Here is a 19,774-nt window from a genome sequence, read left to right as displayed (position 1 = left end):
ACTATTTCATGTATCGTTAGCACGCAGTAGTGCTTTGTTGGGGTTAAAACAACAAAATGCTACACCATGTAGCGTTAGATTATCCGGTACTAGTAACTCGTATTTGAGAATAATTTAGCGTGATTTGTGACATCTGGGCCTTTATTGTGTATATATCAGTGTTCTAAAAATCGCCGAGTCGGCCGAGTACTCATTCCGAGTACTCGTTTTTTACCCCTCGTCCGATCCGAGTTCCGAGTAATCGGGTTCAAAACCGATTTATTAAAAAATCGGTCAAAACTCGGTTTGACTCCGAGTACTCGAGGTCAAATCCGAGTTTGGCTTATCATTTTTTTTATTGTTTTATTTGAAAATTATTTCAAAAGAGACTAAACGTAAATTTATATATGTTTTGTCCTTTTTTTTTTCAAAGTATTGACATTAATTAGACACTTTATGTGTTTTATCATTAAAACTTGTGAATGATTATTATGTCAAAAACTATCAAACAAGTAATTTTTATTTGAACTTCATTATTCCAGGTGTGTTATTAAAATATTAATATTATTAGATAATTTTATTATTAATTAGTATATAACTATATATGAGAGAAAAAATTAATTAAAAAATACCCGATTAGTTATCCGATAACTCATTCCGAGTACTCTCCCGAGTTCCGAGTACTCATTTTTCCGGAACCAAACCGAGTTGGACCGAGTTCCAATTTTTACGACCCTGGTATATATGGGTCAGGGGATATGGATTTATACGGAAGGAACTAACAAACAGTTGCGTAGAGCTTTCTCATCATTAATCATGCATTGCTCAGTTTCTATACTGTCATGTAGAGCCGGCCAAACGGGCGGGCCGGGGCGGTTCGGGCCGGTTCAGGCGGTTTCCGGACCGTCTCCGGTGAAACCGTAACCGGCACGCCAAGAATGGCGGTCCGGGCCGATCCGGTCCGGGCTGAAGAAAAGCAAAACCGTAACCGTATAACACGGTTTACACGGGTTATACGGGTTTATCGGGTTATGCGGTTCGGGCCGGTTCACGGTTCGCGGTTCGAATTCGCGGGTTGCCTTATCTTGTTGTCAAGTGGTCAGTGGACGGCAGTATGGCACTGGCAGTGGCAGAGTGGCAGAAGCAGACAAGCAGTGCACGTCTTGTCATTTGTTTGTTTTTTCTTTATTTAGTTTAAGTTTTGTTTTTTGTTTTTAGTTTATTTATTATGTAACTAAATAATAAATTATAATAAACTTATAAAAAAATTTGTAGTAAAATGGTAAAAAGAGGGCGGTACCTCTTGTAAATTTTATAAATTAGAAAAAAGTTTTACAAATAATGTGAGAGGACTCCTCTCTAAAAAAATTAACGGAACAAACCGCTTGTACAAACTAAATAAAAAAATACATAACGAAAGAAATTTTTTATTTATTCTTGTTCATTTGCCGAATTGGCGCCTTCGGACGACGAAGTATCCATCAACATCCAAGGATCTTCTTCACCGTCCGAGTCATCTTCTTGAAATCCTTGTTGTCTTTTAGCAGCTTGGTCCCAATCTTTTTTACAAACGCAAATCTTTACCGCATCTGGCGCGAGACTTGATCTTTTCTCATCCAAAACTCTTCTACCTGCACTAAAAGCCGACTCCGATGCAATTGTAGAGGCAGGGACTACTAATACGTCCCTTGCAATTTTAGCTAAAACTGAAAATTGTATCTCATGACTTCTCCACCATGTTAATATTTCAAAATCTTCGTCTAATTCATAGTTATAAGAAAAAAATTCTCTAAGCATAGTAGTAGAAGCCGAAGCTACAGGAGCAGACGTAGTAGAAATTCTAACCTTTTGTTTTTTAGTTATTATTCCTAACATTTTACTATTAAATCTATTTGAAGAACTTGTCTTTGGTGGTATAGCGGTTTCAGTACTTGGAAGGTACATGTCTATAAGACGATGCAATAAATTGAGACAATTAGTAACATATAAAACATGATCATATGAAACTCCTAACACCTTATAATAATGTTCTAACATGTTTTCTAAACCTTCTTGTCTAACACCGGGATCAAGTAGGCATGCAATACCATAAATATATGGGAAATCTGTAAAATATTCAATCCATTTCACTTTCATATCATAAATAATGTTACTAAAATGTCGATCTTCTTCATATTCACGTAAAGTGGTAACAATACTAACACATTCAATAATAACTTGATGCACATTCGGTTCATAAACATATGAAAAAACTTTAGTAGCATGTGCATAGCAATCAAGAATATCACGTACAGTAATAGCCAATCGCCAATCCAATTCGGTAATTGTACCATCCTCGTATTGGTTGTTAGGGTCCGAATTATATAATTCAGTGATGACAACCTTATATTTAATCGCTTTATTTAATAACTTATGCGTTGAATTCCACCGTGTAGGTGTGTAAGAATTGACCATCTAAAACTAAAGGAATCTCGGACCTAATATAATCTATGCATTTTTTATTAGCAGAAGCATTATCTAAAGAAATTGTGAATACCTTGTTAAACAAATTGAATTCGTTAATTGTGTCTAATATCCTTTGTTTAATATTATATCCGGAGTGTGACTCGTCCATTACATCGAAAGTAATAATTCTTTTTTCTATCACATAATTAGAATCTATCCAATGAACGGTAACACATATATAAGGCTCACCTTGACTAGAAGTCCAACAATCACTAGTAAGCGAGACCATGCCATTAAAAGTACGAAAGAATTCAATTAATTCTCCCCTAGCAAGATAATATTGTTTTTGGGTGTATCGTTTAAGGGTGTTTCTTGGGATTTTCCTAAAAGCCGGATTTATTGAATTTCTCATCATGTGTTCTAAGTTAGGGCTTTCACCATGTGAAAAAGGTAACTCATCTAATGTAACATAAGTAGCAAAATCATTAATCATTTTTTCTCTATTATAATGGAACGGCATACCTCCACCGGGATTTGAAGACATGAAACTACCGATTTGTGTTTGTTGTGAAGACGATCCCCCGCGTGCTTCTCCACTTTCGTGGCTTGCTTTCGTAATATTATGCTTTTCCACTAAGTGCCGATTAAGAGTACCCGTGCCACCTCCTTTTTGCATGCTAAAAGGTTCGGGACTTTTTCCAAGTTGTATACAAATTTCACAATGCACATTAATTCGTGTTGGATCATCCGTCGGGTGTCTCGAAAAATAATTCCATACATGTGACTTTAAATTCTTTTTACGAGCCGCGCCACTGCCACTAGCACCGCTCCCGGTAGCACCCCCACTGCCACCTAAATGACAAAAAATGAACATTAATTAGAAACGAACAGTTTATTACGAATACGAATTAAAGTAAAATAAATTAAAAACTGTAATATAAATAAATACGAATTAACAGTTTATAAATTAAAAACTAACAGTTTATTTAAAAACTGTAATATAAATAAAATAAATACGAATTAAAGTAAAATTTTAATTTGGAAAAAAACATAATTAAAGTATAATTTTATTGAAAATAAAATCAAGCATACATCATCACATCCATACCTTCGCCGCCGTCATTGCCGGTTGCCTGACCGGGTGCGAGTGGAGGTCGTCGGGGCGCCATGATCGGACTTTGAGTGGAATCTTGAGAGGATATTGTACCTCGACCTTCCATAATTAACAACAGAAAATATTAACTGAAAATATTAAAACCACGCCGGAAAAGCTTGAATTGAGGCCGGAAAAACTTGAGCAGCTTGCTTGAATTCAGACTTGAAGTAAGAGTATTTATAAGCTTGAGAGAGTGGAATTTAGAATGAGATGGAGTAACTCGAGTAAGACAGTGAGGTGACTGAGCTGGGAGCCTGGGACGGTATTTATAAGGAAGCCTCCAACGGCTCCTTCGGTGTCTCCAACGGCATTGTAGCCGTTTGTTTGCCCGTGCCAGTAAGCTCAGAGGCAGCAGAGGACTCCACAGCAGCCTTGTTGCAGAGTTGCAGGTGAAAGAGTTGCAGGTGAACGTTGGATACACAGGCACAACGGCTCGTTTTTTTCCCGGTTAAACGGGCTTCACGGGCTCCAACGGTTCCTACGGTTTCGGTTCAAGCGGTTCCAACGGGTTTAAACGGTTCAAGCGGTTCCAACGGGCTTAAACGGTTCAAGCGGTTTAACGGGTCGCGGGTTCAGCGGTTCAAGGCGGTTCATCGGTTTCAGCGGTCCAGGCGGTTTCTGACGGTTTTAACGGGCCGGTTCCTGGCGGTTTCGAATCTAACAAACGAGAACCGTAACCGGCACGCAGGTATTTACGGTTCGTGCCGGTTCGTACCCGGCACGTTAAAATACGGGTTACGTAACGGTTCGGGCCGGTTCGTGCCGAGCCAAACCGCCCGTTTGGCCGGCTCTACCATGTAGTAGTATTTGTGTATAGTGATATTTATCTAACTTTCCGGTGAATCACACCACCATAAATAAATAGTAGTAGTACAGTTTATTGCATTTTGTACACTGTAATTTTAGGCTAAAGAGACACGAGTATCTGTAGTTTCTCCAGTATAATTCATTTTCTCCTTTCTAGACCTTTTTCTCATTATAAAAATGAATTTTCATGTATGGCTTCTGTTTCTTCCCAACATGTCACTTGCATGGCAGAATTCAAGGAAAAATAAGTACGCCAAATGTTTGATAATATTCTCATGGCTCAAGAGCTCTTTCGAGGGTATGGTAGAGAAATATGGGCGCCAAGTGTGCTTTGAATATTGACTTGCATAAGGCTTTTGATCTGGGGGACTTTAATTTCTTCTTGACTATTTAGCTCATGAACTTCACTCATCCTTTCATTCATCGGGTTGCTGTTTGTATTTGCGCCCCAACGTACTCAATTAAAATCAATGACGTGTCCTCGGGCTTCTATGCCCCCCTACGTGTTTTCTGTTGCTATAAATGTCCTTTCTGTCATGCTTAACAAGGTCCCTTATAATATTCCAGGCGCCAAGGGCTTGTTTGAATAATTGTAGCAATGATATTGTGAACTGGTGTGACTTGACTTATGGTGTCCCTCATGGCTCTCTTTCAGTCAAGTTCTTGGGTGTTCTTCTAATAACAAAGCAGCTCTGTGTTGATGATTGTGTTCTCTAGATTGAAAAAGTCACAAGGAAAATTAAATGCTGGACTTGTATTGTCTTGTCCTTCTCTGAACTTCTCAAATCTGTCATATATGCTATGATGACTTTCTGGACTAGGCACTTCATTCTCCTCAAGGCAGTGTCATTGGTTAACTCAATCACTCTTCGCTAGATTCCTTTGGAAGGAAAATTCAACCTCTATTGGAGGAGCAAAGGTGGCTTGGAATGTCTTATGTCTATCCAAGGAGGAAAGGGAGCTGGGGTTGTTTAACCCCTTGGAATGGAACAATGCCCTTGGAATGAAACAATAATATTTCAAGCTCGAGTGCCTTTGTTGGCGACCTTATATGCTGAGGCTCTTGGCACCTGCCAACGTTTAATCCATCTTATAGGTGTCGTATCCCTCTTTTAGACGTCTAACTGAACCAGTTAACTAATCCTGGGTTTGATTTGTCAAAGCAAGATCAGATTTTATGAGATGTCTGTAGATGGCTCAAAGTTCCCTTTGCGTGCTGGCCGGGAATCAATCAGATGGAAGGGATACTTTGTTTCATGATTTGATGCAGTTTGGTTCAAGTGGGAAATCCCTAGGTCCATATTTCATAATTGATTGTTGTGTCACGAGTGTTTAAGCACCCCGGACAGACTCTGCAAATGGAGGGTTACTTTTTATGCCCATCGCTAACTCTGTGTTGGGGGACTGGAGTCACACAGGCACCAATTCTTACACTGTCTATACTATGGCTACATTCTAATGATGCTGCTTGAGCCCATCTTGGCCCGGACGACTGTTTTTCTTGGTTCATTGGTTCGACTGCTAGACGATATCTAGCCACCCAAAATGCTACCGGACGCCGTATTAAACTCTTGGCAGCTCAGATTTTTTCTTACTCTGTTTGGAGGGAAAGGAATGCTAGGAGGCACAACAAGGACGCTTTCTCCCCATGAAGCTCTTGCATGACATTATGGTGGATATTAGTGCAGAAGCAGAAGATATGGCAAAGGAACAAGAAAATCAGTAGAAGATAAGAAAATCAGTAGCGGATAAGAGAACGTGGCAGGAAAAGCTTAAAGCAGATATGAGAAGATATGAGTTGACAGGAAATCTGTAAGCTTTTGAAGAAAGTGAGACATCAGGAATCTAAAAAAGATAGAAAAGACTGCACTCAGAAAATAATTCATGTATCATTATTGTAATATTGAAAGTATTGTATGGCTGTAATCAAAACCCGGATCTCTATATAAGAGACCTTATTGTAACATTGAATATTATCAGTTCTTGAAATATATCTTAAATTTCTCTACACTTATTCTTCTTATGGCAAACTAAACCTCTTCTCCTACAATCTACAACAGAAAAACATGTTCATCAATAAGATATCATATACAAATATTATTTATTTGTCATCATAAGTTATATCATTTAAAGCAGAGATGGTGGATATCTGTCGAGCAACCTGGTTGCAGAGCCTGTTAGACGGGAGGTCATAAAAGGGCATAGCAGAGATCAGGGACTCCGGTGAGCCAATCTGTTTAAATAGTATGATTTATTTTGATAAATAAGAAGGATTTTTATATGATATCTATAATTCATGTTATGCATGATATTGATGAAAAATGTTTAGAAGTTATAGATTGTAGATTTCTTTTAAAACATGATTGTTTTTGTTGTAAGTTCTAATTGCCTACCCTCTTTAGGGTTTATTAGATATAAGAAACGATCCACTGTATCTCCTGGGTATTTTGGTCACACGAGCCTTGATTCCAGGCTTCTTTTAGACATAGACCTGAACTTCGTTTGTGACTGACTTTAGCTTACTAGCATGTAGTAGGTTTTTTTTTTTTTTTTTTTTGGTTGCTTTGATTTGGTGCTTGGACATCCTCTTCGCAATGATGCAATTCTTAGATCATTAATTAGGAGTTGAGACTTTTAAGAAAATCTCACTGAACTTGTTCTGTTTAGTTCTGTGCACATGAGCTAAACTTGGCAAGCTTAGGACAATAAAACCTGGCAATAAAGAATATCAATCAGAAGCTGACTACGCTTGGAGCCAACCAAGGTTGGTTTTGGCAACTAATACCACCAGCTATACCTATTACCTATCAAGCTCCTTACAATCATTTCATTCTCTAGAGTCTAGAGCAAGTCGCATTAAAAGACGACTTCATTCTCAAGTCTCAAATAAAACAACAAATAGTTACCGGCTCCAGGCTTGTGTAGATATATGTCACATGGAAATATTGTGTCCATAGATATTACACACCGTGCTACTAAACCCTTATCACTAATATGTATAGTGAAAACCTCCTATTTCCCAAACTTCACACTACACCCTCCAAGCATTGTACAAAGGAAAAACTAGCTATACAAGTAAAATGAAGACCATAGGCTGTCACAGAAGTCCATCCTCGAGCCTAGATTTCCTTACGGTAAATTGATGATCATAAATTCCAGCCATATCTTGCAACCAATTTCTAAAACTTATCCGATGCACAACATGTACCATATATTCCAGCTGACGAAGCTTTACCCTCACGAATCATGCAATGTCGTACTTGATTTATCCAGATCCGAAGATGAACTTTTTGATGTCAAATCATTGATCATAGACTGTGCAATGTCCATATTCTCTCTTAGTTTCACATTGTATTCATACAAAACTTGAAGATGCTTCTGGAGTTCAGTTAGGCTTCCGTCAGAAACAGCTTTATATTCTGCCAAAAAAAAAAAGAGCATCAAGGATATTTAGAAAAAAGGTTAGAACTTCCCAAATATAATAAATAACTGTTGCAACCAGCAGAAATTCCAAATTCAGCTTTCTTTTGGAATAATTGCCTTAATATGAGAACTTCAAATATGAAATTGGGAGAGCGATACACACAATTAAGATGTTATTCAACTATACCGAGGTTAGATGACAATTTGGACCTATATATTCCCAAGTGAACACACATAAAACACTGACATGAAAATTACTATTTAAACTTCAAACTTTAATTATACAATTGAAACCCACTGTCACTCAACAAGGGCATGATTTAGGATAAAATAGTTTTGACAATATATGTTTAGGGTTTAATCATATTTGTTTATATGATAGGGTTTTACGCATTTTGGGTGCATAAACACCAAGGGGCAAATATGCCATTAAGTCCCCCAATCATAATATCTGCTCTTCTGCTTTCCTACGAGTATCAATTGACATGCAGAAAAAATGTAAATCATGTAGGACTTGATAGAGAGGCACCCTCAAACTGAGAAAGCTAATAGATACCTAATGGAGGTGGCGGAGGAAGGGTATTACCACCATCTGTACGAATTTTGTCAGCTTTGACATTCTGATGCACCTGATTCCTCTGAACCTGAAGGTCACAGAGAATAAAATATTAAATCATGTACCTTCAAATAAAAAAAAAATTATCTTTATGTTAATACTTCTAGAAGCACGTGACAGATTAAGTATTAACATATAGAAAATGAACGGCCAGCATATTAACACTTAATAAAAGACCATCACTTGTTACCTTAAATGGTGAATTGGTACATCAAGATAGTTCAGTAAGGTCTCAGAGTCCAACCTCAGTGTAGGTAATTATTGCAATAGAAAACTTGACTAGGTAGCAGGTACTTGCAAAGAAAAATATACAGGTAACATATAATACTGAGATTTTCCACGTGGAAGATTTCAGAATATATGCCAAAAGAAAACTTTTGATAGCTGTAAACAGTTAGATATACACACATGCGGTAAAGCTTGTGCTGAAATACGCAAAAATGATATCGACATAGGAATGCATTGAAACCAAGTTCCCTCACCTAGGGACCAATATTATAGTGCTGGTATGTGAAAAATAGACACTCACATTAAACTAATATGCCTGATTTACTTAAGACTACTTCATTTACATTATAACAGCTACTTTACACATGCTGAATTTACTATGTGCCTCCTCTAAGCCTGTTCAAAACTCATTTAGTCAAACCTAGGCCTCAAATTCCAAAAATGAAGAGAATCCAACAACACATAGAGAATCTAGATTCAACTGAATTCAATGTGGTTTACCATTTGACCATGATAAATGTATCACTTATATGATTTACGTATTCAAACTATTGGCTAGCCCGTGTCCAAATTTTTTAGAATAACCTAATCGGACACTCGGATCAGTGTACTGTCCAACACTCCGTACCCGAGTCCGAGTAACATAGCTTTACAATAGCCCTTGTAAATAGTTGTAATAAAAGATTCATGTACCTTTATTTTATTAGTTTCCCTTTTTTTTTCTTTTTATTGTTTATTTGCATTGTTTCTCAGCACCACAATAGTCGAATAGTTCTAAAAGAACATTCAATTCTAGTTGGCATTTGGGCACATATAATTGATGCGGTATGGATAGCAAATCAATACCTTTTCATCGGGCAAGGTGACCTTTCTATTGAAGCTAATTTTGTCCATTTTGATAGGTGGCCTTTGCTTACGAGACGATATTTCTTTATGTGAAGAGTTCTTCTTCATCCCAGTGCAACACACGTCTGTGTCAAGACTTTTATAATTGTCATCCAATGAGCTACAGTTCCATGTGTATTTCACATATTTCCTCAACTATATGACAAAAAAGAAAGAAGAGCCATTTCCTCAACCCTTAATTAATATAGAACGGTTACATGTTGAACATAGTAGAGTGTAAGCAGCAGTCTTAAATAAGAGAGCTTACTTTGTTCCAATTTTTTTTAGCTTTCTGTCGACTTCTAATATTTCTCATTACACTATCCTCGTTACGGAGCTTCTTGACTCTGTATTCACACTACAAACAAAGAGTTGGACCAATCTGAGAATGCAGGGACATAAGAAATATATTTAGCAGGCACTAATAACTAACAAGGATAGAGTCTAAAACTCACAGAAAACAGTAAAAGCATATCTCTATTCTCATCACAAATATAGAGCAAAAAACAGAGAAAACAAAAGAACTAACTAGGGGCAAAAACAAAAATGCAACAACCTTAGATCCATGTTACTCATTGAATATACAACACAGTTTGGATAACTGAATTACATCATTGTTTTATAGCAAAACACTAATCATCAACAAAACACAATATAACATAGAAACCAGATTCTAATAATTTAAGCCGCGTATGATGGTAAATTTCATACGAGTCTAGGTGTTTAATCTCCAGTATCCAAGTCAAGATTTGGCTGTTGATAGTTCTCTAATTAATTGTGGTTGACTACTAAGGTTATGTGAAGATCCTACAGTATTAAATTTCTGCAATAGTTTAACCTAGATCAGAAATTTCATTTTAACTTTCACCAAATAATTCCAATTTCTCTGTCATTACTATCATTCTGTACTAAGATTCAAAAAAATTAGTTAACATACATATATTGAGTATCAATTTTAATAATTACAGGAAATTTACCTTAAACACTAGTTATATTTAATATAAAACAACAAATTTCTTATTAACCGTCGATCCTCAACTCAAGTACAGAGATATTTATCACTCACAATTCACATGCACTGCTTATCGATGATAAAAACACTGTATAGCTAGTGGAGAAAACAATAGTTTTGGCAATACTTGAATGCAATAGAGAAGAGAGATGTTAGATGTGCATAAACTATTACAATCATATTCAAGACGTAAATATAAGAATAGATATTAGTGAGGTGACAATTTAAATAAAGCGAAAGGGAGAATGGACGGTTGTACATAAAAATGAATTATGATATACCATACTTGCACCAATAAGTAGAAAAAAATGCCGACACTAATGCAATAAAGGCCCCCAAGATCTGCAAGGAAGCTCACTGCATTCTTGAGAAAAGAAGATAACATTAGAGCCATTTCATGTCAGAATGTAATTGCAAAGGACGAAACTAGAGCAATATTATGGAACTTCGATGCCAAGTACGAATAAGTAAAAATCTGGATTATCCAAAAAGACTAGTAATATAAATTCAAAACCACCAGACCATTTAAGGAGATAAATTATGTTTTGTCGATTAACTCTATGATAACTTCTTTATATAATTGACATGTGATAATTTCCCACAGGAAGACCACGTACATCAGTCAGCAGAATATTCCAGATTGATATATACATCAATTAAAGTAGGGAAATATATTCCATGCCATAAAATACGCAGGGGCAAATTTTGCACTTGCCCGTTAATTTAACATATCGCCATAACCCTTCGCCAGATGTCAGGCAAATATTATAATTTATTGGAACACCACAATTATAGCTGCTCACTCAGGAGAGCCACCTACATATGTCTCATATATGTTAATAACTCATGATATGGAATAACACGGCTTACGAGCAGTGATAGTCAAGCTTATGAAGTGAAGGAGACATCACAAACCTTTAAAGAGAAGTGTCTTCTAGGTAATGACAAGGATTATTGTCCTAATAAGGATATTCAATTGCCAATACAATTGTAGTGTTTGTGTAAGGTTTTTTCACAGAAATCAAGGATTTTTCACCAGTACTTAATTTACAGTAGCTTGGTTGCTAAAGTAGCCTGGGAATATCAACTCAATCACCGGAAATTATCGTATAATACGAACTCAACTACTACTTTCCATTTTAATTTTCTGAGAATTAATGTCAAATCAAATCCACAATCACATCGAAAGCTTAAAAATACTAGAAACAACCAAACCACAAAATAACTACTTAAGCAACTCCTAGATTATTATTACCTCTTCAAGAACTTTTCACTACCTAATAACCTTTAATTTTTTTTTTTTAAAATTAGTCATTCTAACCAGTGCAGTGTAGTACACAAACTTCTTCCCTCACAATTGATTCCCAATCATAAGTTAAGTGCCATCAATTTTAACAAAAGATGAAATGATCAGATAGGAGATTCACTAGCCTCAATTTCATCAGGCAATTTAATGCCAGAAAAATGATCCATAAAAGGGCCTAGCAGATTAACAAGGAGAATAAACCAAATAGAGAATTTTATTTAACTAAATTTTAACAAACCAATAAAAGATAATAGCTAGAACAAAGTTGCTCACCAGGCCCCAAAATTTTTTCATCGTCAATCTCCACTACATAAGCAGAGAGAAAATTGATTGAAATAGTGACGTTAACTACTCCAGTGCTAGAGCTTTGAAGGGAGTCCTTGAGCGGATTTATCTCACTGATATATGAACCAGGAATAAAATCATGGAAAAGAGGCTGGATGAGTTTTAGATCATGCAAATTACGGTATATCCTCGGAAACAAATTAAATTTCAATATATTTGGATCAACTCCTCTGTATGTGATTGGTTTATTATCCATATTGCTGCCATTCTTTAATGTTCCACTGACTAAACTCATACGTCTTTTACTTGCATGATCTGTCATGGTGAGATTGAACTGGAATCCAACAGCACTTGCGGGGTCATTTGGAAGATCAAGGAAATGCCACGAGATATATGTGTAATCTTGAATAAGTTGACACTTGAAGCATTTGAAAACTATAGTTGGTCCCATGGTTGAGTTATGACAAGAATAGTTTGCAAAAGTTGACAAGGGCGCAACCCTTTGGGCAATAAAGCCTGGACTCCCAGTAACTAAGTTATCAATGCCACGCAAATGTGAACAACTCATACCAGAAATTGTTGTTATATTAAATTCCATATCATTGTTGAAGGACGCCAAGTCAGGGGCATTTGTTGCTCTTAAGTTATGCACCTCAATACTTCTCTTTGAAAGAAACTGGTAGAGCAATCTGCAAAAAATAAAAACAGAGGCACACGTCTGCATCATTTTTATGGACAAACAAAGAGGGACATGGGTATGAACTTGGATACAAATGCCAAAATAATACATATTACCAAACTATCACCATATATTGCTAAACTTGGCATATAAGTATATAACAATTACTTACGTAGCAAATAAACCAATAAAAAGGATCCAACTTGCAATTGAGAGGGTTCCTCCAAGCTCTGTTTTACGCTTCACAACTACCTTCTGGTCATCCTAGAGAAAGGAAAAATCATATATACAGATAGGTTACTTTAAGCTGTTGAATGATGATAGGAACTCTGATGGAAAAACAAGGAAAAAGGAAACACTATGTTCAACGTTCTAGATCCGAAAACAAGGAAATGACCTTAGGAGACACTAAACACAGGTAGAAGAAAACCATCCACTTAACTATATTTCTGTCACACGAAGCAACCCACTGCTAATTCACGTCAATTCCTACTCCATCTAGACATTGCAAATTAACCCAAAGAACTCTGTTCATTATTAACCTAGTTTGCTAAATTAGACAGCAGAATCATTAGATAAACCACCTTCTAGCATTATATGGCTGCTACAAAAGATGCTATCGCTCTCTCTTCCCTTAGAACAGACAACTTTATTCAACAATGACTGTCCCCAATGTAAATAGGGTACCGGTCCCTAGCAGCCGACTGTCATGGACATGTTAAATAACACATTGATTTGTGGCCGTTGGATGAATATCCAACGGTCGGGATTATAACAAATTTTTAATACGTGCAGCGCTTTTAACTGCTGGACGGGGAAAATGACCCTGTCCAGCACTTTCTTAAAAGTGCTGGACAAGAGCTAGACGTGTTAAAAAAATATTATAATCCACAAAACCTTTTGTTACTTAACAAGTAACAAAAGGTCCCTGGCAATCGATTGCCAGGGACCGGTACCCCTGTAAATAAAATAAGAGAAAAGAACCTAATCATGGAGTATAAACATTTCGATAAGAATTGAAAAAACTGAGATATCCACTAGGGATACTATCCACCAGGGATATTGATAGTCTGTCAAGGGCCTCCAGTAGGATTTCTACACCTTATTGTATCAATTTTCAGAAAATAATATGCAAGTACTACTTTTCAGTATTTTATATTATTTGAGGATAAAGTTTTTTGAGATTGGGAATCACCTCAGGATGCTATAGGAGCAGGAACCCTGTTTGAAATTCTCACAGGTTTTTCTTTATAAAAAATCTCTATTATCTTCCTTAAGCGCTGATGTGTATGCATAAGTGTTAAAAATGTTTTTATTTTTAGATTAATTGAACTAAAGCGGGAGTTCAATTAACTAGTTTGATTGATAATAAGCTCAAACTCGACCACCAAAATATGTTTATTTAGGCTCAGGTTGTTGCTCTTAAAAATTTGTTAACTAGTTTGTTTAACAAAACTCAGCTCGGGCTAGCAAAAATCTTGTAAAACTTCATATATTTATTAAGTGAACTTATTCATGAACAAGTTTGGCTGAAGGTCATTCAACCAGGCTCAGGTTGATTTGCTACAGCTCAAAGTCACACAATGAAAAATCTTCGTTTAGCTTTAAACCTCTGCTTGATTTGTTAGCAAAAAAGCTGAACGCCAGGATAGTTCATCAACAGTGTCGTTTCATTAGGTTTCATCATTTGAAATTCATGCAAGTATTGGGGAAAGCAAAATATTTTCTTCTGGAAGACATTCCCAAATAAAATTGAATAATTTCCTTTTAAAAGTGTCAACTCATTTAACATTATAACATCAACCTTATCTCCGGATAGTTGTATTTAAATTGGTAAAAAAAAAATTAAATTTTACAACTCCTGAAAAACACACCCTGTTGTCTCCTTTCATAGCAAAATGAATGTATTGAAGTAATTAAGCAATACTCATCATCGACCGAGCTAGACTGTAATTAAATAAAATTTGGAAAACTATATACTTATCACAATTCACAACTAATTACACAAGCATTGGTAGCTAAAATAGCAAAAAAAAATTGAACTGAAGTCAATGAAATAAAGAGAAGCTATACCAGCCAATGGCGAGTAGCGAAACTGAAGTCTAAGCGACTAATCCACCACCTAATCTTAAACCAGGGAGTTCTGCCATCACCGAGACTCCCGAATCGAGCTAAAAAACAAAAGAGCAGCCAGCTGAAGAGCAAAAGCAAGGTCGTTTCGAGCAAAATAGCCTGCGATTGAGTAAACTTAGTAATCGCATTCAGCTGGAACACTTGTGGAATGTTGAAAGAGTAGAAATCGTGCTTGTCGAAGCCGGAATCAATTCGCGTCCAATCGGTGACATCCGATTGAAATAGTGAACATGCTTTAGTGGTTGTGTTGTAGATATAACCTGGATTGCAAGCACAAAGCGTGGTGTTGTATGTGAAAGAGTTTTTCACTGGACATTCAACAAGACTCATCTCTCTCTCTCTCTCTCGCTCTCTCAGTTTTTTTGTGTGTTTTTTGGGGATTTGGTGAGGGAAGGAAAGAAGGAGACGTTAGAGGATTTGGTATACTTATGATAAAAGGAAACAGAGTTGTATATGTATGGTGTTAATAATAAACAATGCTAAAAAATGACTACCACTATTTGTAAAGGAGGAGCAGCAGCTGCAGCTACAAGCTGTCAGCGTATATCTGTACTAAACTTCGAACGACGGTCACGTCTCACGCGGATACCTGACTCGTGGACTCGTACAATCTCGATTCGTATTTTTAAATTAAAAATCAACAACTTAATATATATGAGTTCAGAAAAAACAACTGAATATATATATACAATAAATATAATGCTCACGGAAGCGCGTGAGTTATATTTTATTTCGGTTAACTGCGATTTTCCCACCACAAATTTTTTACCCCGGCTTAGTGCATAATAAATAATATAACGTGTGATATAATATTAATATACTCGTTTGTTGGTGATGGGTGATAATGATCTGAAACGGTGACAATGATTTGAAACGGAGATATCAAATTATAATTAAAAAAAAACAGATCACACAAAAAACGGATCACACACTATTATTTTAGTAAAAATATCTCAGACCTTTTTCATTAATTTAAAATTACATTATGTTCTTGTTATTTAATAATGAGTGGGAAAAAAATGAAATTCCATCATTTTATTTAAAAAATCATAATTTCACTTGAAAATTATATTAATGACTAATATTATAAAATTTATATATGAGAAATAAAAATTTATATTTTACATTGAATATATTACTTCTTTTATATATATATATATATATATATATATATATATATATATATATATATATATAGGGATAGGATCAAATAAAAAAAATTTTAAGTTACAAACTTACAAACTTTTTTTTTATTCTCCCATCGTGTTAATCCTTAGTTATAGAATGTATCTATGTTGAAAATTCTTGAAAAATCATCACAATTTTTAGAAAAAACGCGTAAATAAATCGCGCATTCAACACATTTGTAACTGGGGTTCAACATCGGGTGTTGAACACTAATTATCATTATGTTGAATATGTCTATAAAGATGCTTAAACTATACCTCTGGGGTTTGGGTAGGATCTAGAATCATAAATATTAGTTATATAATACGTTTGACTTAGTTCTTACATTGAAAAAGTAGTTTATGTACTTTTCCAACACGATTCTAATCGATGTTCAACAAAATATGTTAAAAAAATGTTGAACTCAAATTATATATGTGTTGAACGCAGAAAGTTTGTAAGTTTGTAAGTTTGTACCAGAAACCACCCCTCTATATATATATATATATATATATATATATATATATATATATATATATGATCAAATAAAAACTTTTTTAAGTTACAAACTTACAAACTTTTTTTTATTCTCCCATCGTGTTAATCCTTAGTTATATAAAGTATCCATGTTGAAAATTTTTCAAAAAAACATCACATTTTTAAAAATAACGCATAAATAAATCGTTTTTTCAACACATTTATAACTGGGGTTCAACATCGGGTGTTGAACACTAATTATCATTGTGTTGAATATATCTAAAAAGATGTTTAAAATATACCTCTAGGGTTTGGGTAGGGTCTAGAAACATAAATATTAGTTATAAAACATGTTTACCTTAGTTCTTACATTTCAAAATTGGTTTACGTACTTCTCCACCACTATTTTAATCGATGTTCAACAAAATATGTTAAAAAAATGTTGAACTCAAGTTATATATGTGTTGAACAAAAAAAGTTTGTAAGGTTGTACCAGAACCCTCCCCTATATATATATATATATATATATATATATATATATATATATATATATATAAGAGTTTAAATATCAATCAAATCAATAACAATTTCTTCAAATTATAATTCCAATTTAATATTATAATTCTAATATATTTAGTGTATGTCGAGAGAGACATGATATAATACCTTGACTCAAACCCAAAAATGACCCGTTTCTCTAATTAATGTTGTTGAATTTGACTCGAACTTATCCGGAAATGAATATAAAATATCAAAATCATCCATATTTATATAAAATACAAATATCTATATTATTATTATAATATTTATTAGTTAAAATTAAAAAAAAATATTTATTTTCTTTCCGGTCCCCGCCACGAACAGGGATTCATTTCCTCCCCGATCCCCGTCCCGAACAGGGATCTCCGCGAGTATTCAGGAATTCTATGTTTTAATAAAATAATAATAATTTTATAATATATAATATAAACAGTCCTCATACCATCAAGAACCTCAATGTATTATATCATGTTGATCTAGTTTTGTAGACTCTGGAATTAAAAATATTGATACTGATCATGTTATTGCCCGCGGTCAACAAACTTCACGTAAATCAACGCATCAGGTCTTGAGTTGAAGCAACTTTTTATCCTTTATTTTCTGTCTCCGATATCTGGTGCATGGCATAGTGTTGATATTCCGTGTGCAGCTTTTACATTTGGGGTTTATCCCTGTAGATCAGGCTGAAGTGAAGATGAAGGGCCCAATGTTTGTGGCCGAAGAAAACTACAAAAACTATATGTTCGATGTGCTAAAACTGCAGAGAACCATTCCCTCTAAAACCTTAAGGTATTAGAGGAGGCCCCTTTATGGATCTTATACTTATATTTCAACACTCCCCCTCACTCGAAATCCCATTATTTGGGTTGAAGAGTGGATCACGGGCGCCCATCTTTGGAGCATAAATTGCCTTCGTGTCCATTTTAAATGTGAGAATATTGGGGGGTGGCAGGGGCTCGAACTCGAGACCTCCTGCAAACCTGGCTCTGATACCATGCAGAGAACCATTCCCTCTAAAACCTCAAGGTGTTAGAGGAGGCCCCTTTATGGATTGGATTTGGGGGCGAAATTATCGTGTCCAAAAACCTTTTTGCTGTGCCTGTGACTTGAAATATCACTTGATCTTAGGTGCCGGGTTCAGTGTTCAGGGTACTGTGTGTTTTGACGCTCAACGTTCCAGGTGTGTAGAGGTTAGATGGCAGGGGCCATCTCTCCTAAGTTACTCCAAAATGACAGAGTACAGAAATTAGTGCAATCCACGTCATTCTGTGCATCTTTCTGTATCCGATTATGTGACGTAGCATTACTCAAGTCGTAAACAAGCCTTGTTCTAGAGAGGACCTGTTTGCTGCTTTTGTTCTACGTTAAGTATTCTTTTGTTTATCCTTTTAAAGCTTTTTATTACTCAAAATTAGCAATTGTCGGAGTTTTATTGTGAAAAGTTAGCAACAATACTTATACACGTCCCTTTTATTTGAGGATGTTGTAAAGATTGCAGGATAGGGAGTGGTAGAGATGGTGCTAAAATTAGAAGAAAATAATGAAAAAAAAGGAAGAGGTTTGGGATGTACCTGGGAAGTTTGTATTTTTTGCTACACTTTGAGGATTAAAATTGTATGACCCTTATATTTATTAAGATATATGGGATTTATAGCATCTTGTATATTGATTATATATAATCTTTGAGTTAAAAATGTATACATTTGAAAAGTTTAACTTCTTCAGCGAATGACGGTCATATATCATTTCAGTTTGGAATTGCATGTCTAAGAAGAATATAGTGTAAGTGTGTAACCGCCTGTTTGCCCTTGCTTTCTACATGTTGATCTATTTTGTTTTCTTGTTTCCCCCAACTTCGGTGTGTTCTGCTGTTGCTTATGGCGACTAAGAAGGAATGGTCTGAACATGAGCGAAACCTCAATGATTTTCTTTATCTTTCCATTCCACCATTCTCATTAAGCAAAAAAGCCAGGGGAATTCTCGTTAATTCAAATAGTACTGGTTGGTAGTGGAAATACATATGCAGTTTGGTATAATTGTTGAGAGCGCAATGCTCAGTATTCCATGAGATGATGAAGCCACTTTTGTAATGGAATAGAGAACTCTATGTTTCTCAAGCGCACATATAAAATGTAATTCCCTTACTAGACGATATAAAATGAATTTAACTAGAAATGGGTTAGCTTTTTCTATTAACTCTGTTTTTAGACAATAAGGATTTTATCTTCCATAAATTTTACCTTTATATATTTAGATGATACATTTTTGTCTGTATTTTATGCTATTTGTGATGCAATATTAAGATGAACGTCAAAAGCCTTGGTTCGATAGGCGATTTTGTTCAGTTGTCAGAGCAAGTCCAATGGTGATGTTACAATACATGTAGCTGTTTTTATAATTTGTAACCCGTTTTTGGTACTAAAATAGAATTTATGGTCCAACGTTAAATGCAAAATAGCACTGAACATATCCAAATAAAATTATATTCTAATTACATAAGCTTAAAGTACATAATTATATTTGTCATTATTATTTTATTAATACATTTTGTCACTTGCATGCTTATGTGGCAATTATAGCACAATCCATATTTGATTTTATATTTAGCACCAAATATATCATTTTGCTATTTTACA

The 19,774-nt window shown here is 35.3% G+C and overlaps 1 protein-coding gene across 2 annotated transcripts; it reads right to left on the bottom strand.

Annotated features, from left to right (window-relative positions):
- Positions 1–7,238: 7,238 nt before the first annotated feature.
- LOC108196582 (uncharacterized) lies at positions 7,239–15,496 on the bottom strand. 2 transcript variants are annotated; one of them, XM_017363922.2, is made up of 8 exons: positions 14,895–15,496; positions 12,994–13,085; positions 12,131–12,831; positions 10,838–10,908; positions 9,808–9,897; positions 9,501–9,695; positions 8,367–8,454; positions 7,239–7,806 (listed from the first exon to the last, which is right to left on the bottom strand). In XM_017363922.2, the coding sequence occupies exons 1-8, from the start codon at positions 15,282–15,284 to the stop codon at positions 7,625–7,627; spliced, it is 1,809 nt and encodes a 602-aa protein (XP_017219411.1). In that variant the 5' UTR covers positions 15,285–15,496; the 3' UTR covers positions 7,239–7,624. The 2 variants fall into 2 exon arrangements, with proteins under 2 accessions (XP_017219411.1, XP_017219413.1); XM_017363924.2 differs by having other exon boundaries at positions 8,397–8,454.
- Positions 15,497–19,774: the final 4,278 nt, after the last annotated feature.

This window comes from Daucus carota, chromosome 7 (genome assembly GCF_001625215.2).
Source record: "Daucus carota subsp. sativus chromosome 7, DH1 v3.0, whole genome shotgun sequence".
Taxonomy (NCBI): Eukaryota; Viridiplantae; Streptophyta; class Magnoliopsida; order Apiales; family Apiaceae; genus Daucus; species Daucus carota.
This window is presented reverse-complemented; position numbering and strand designations above follow the sequence as displayed.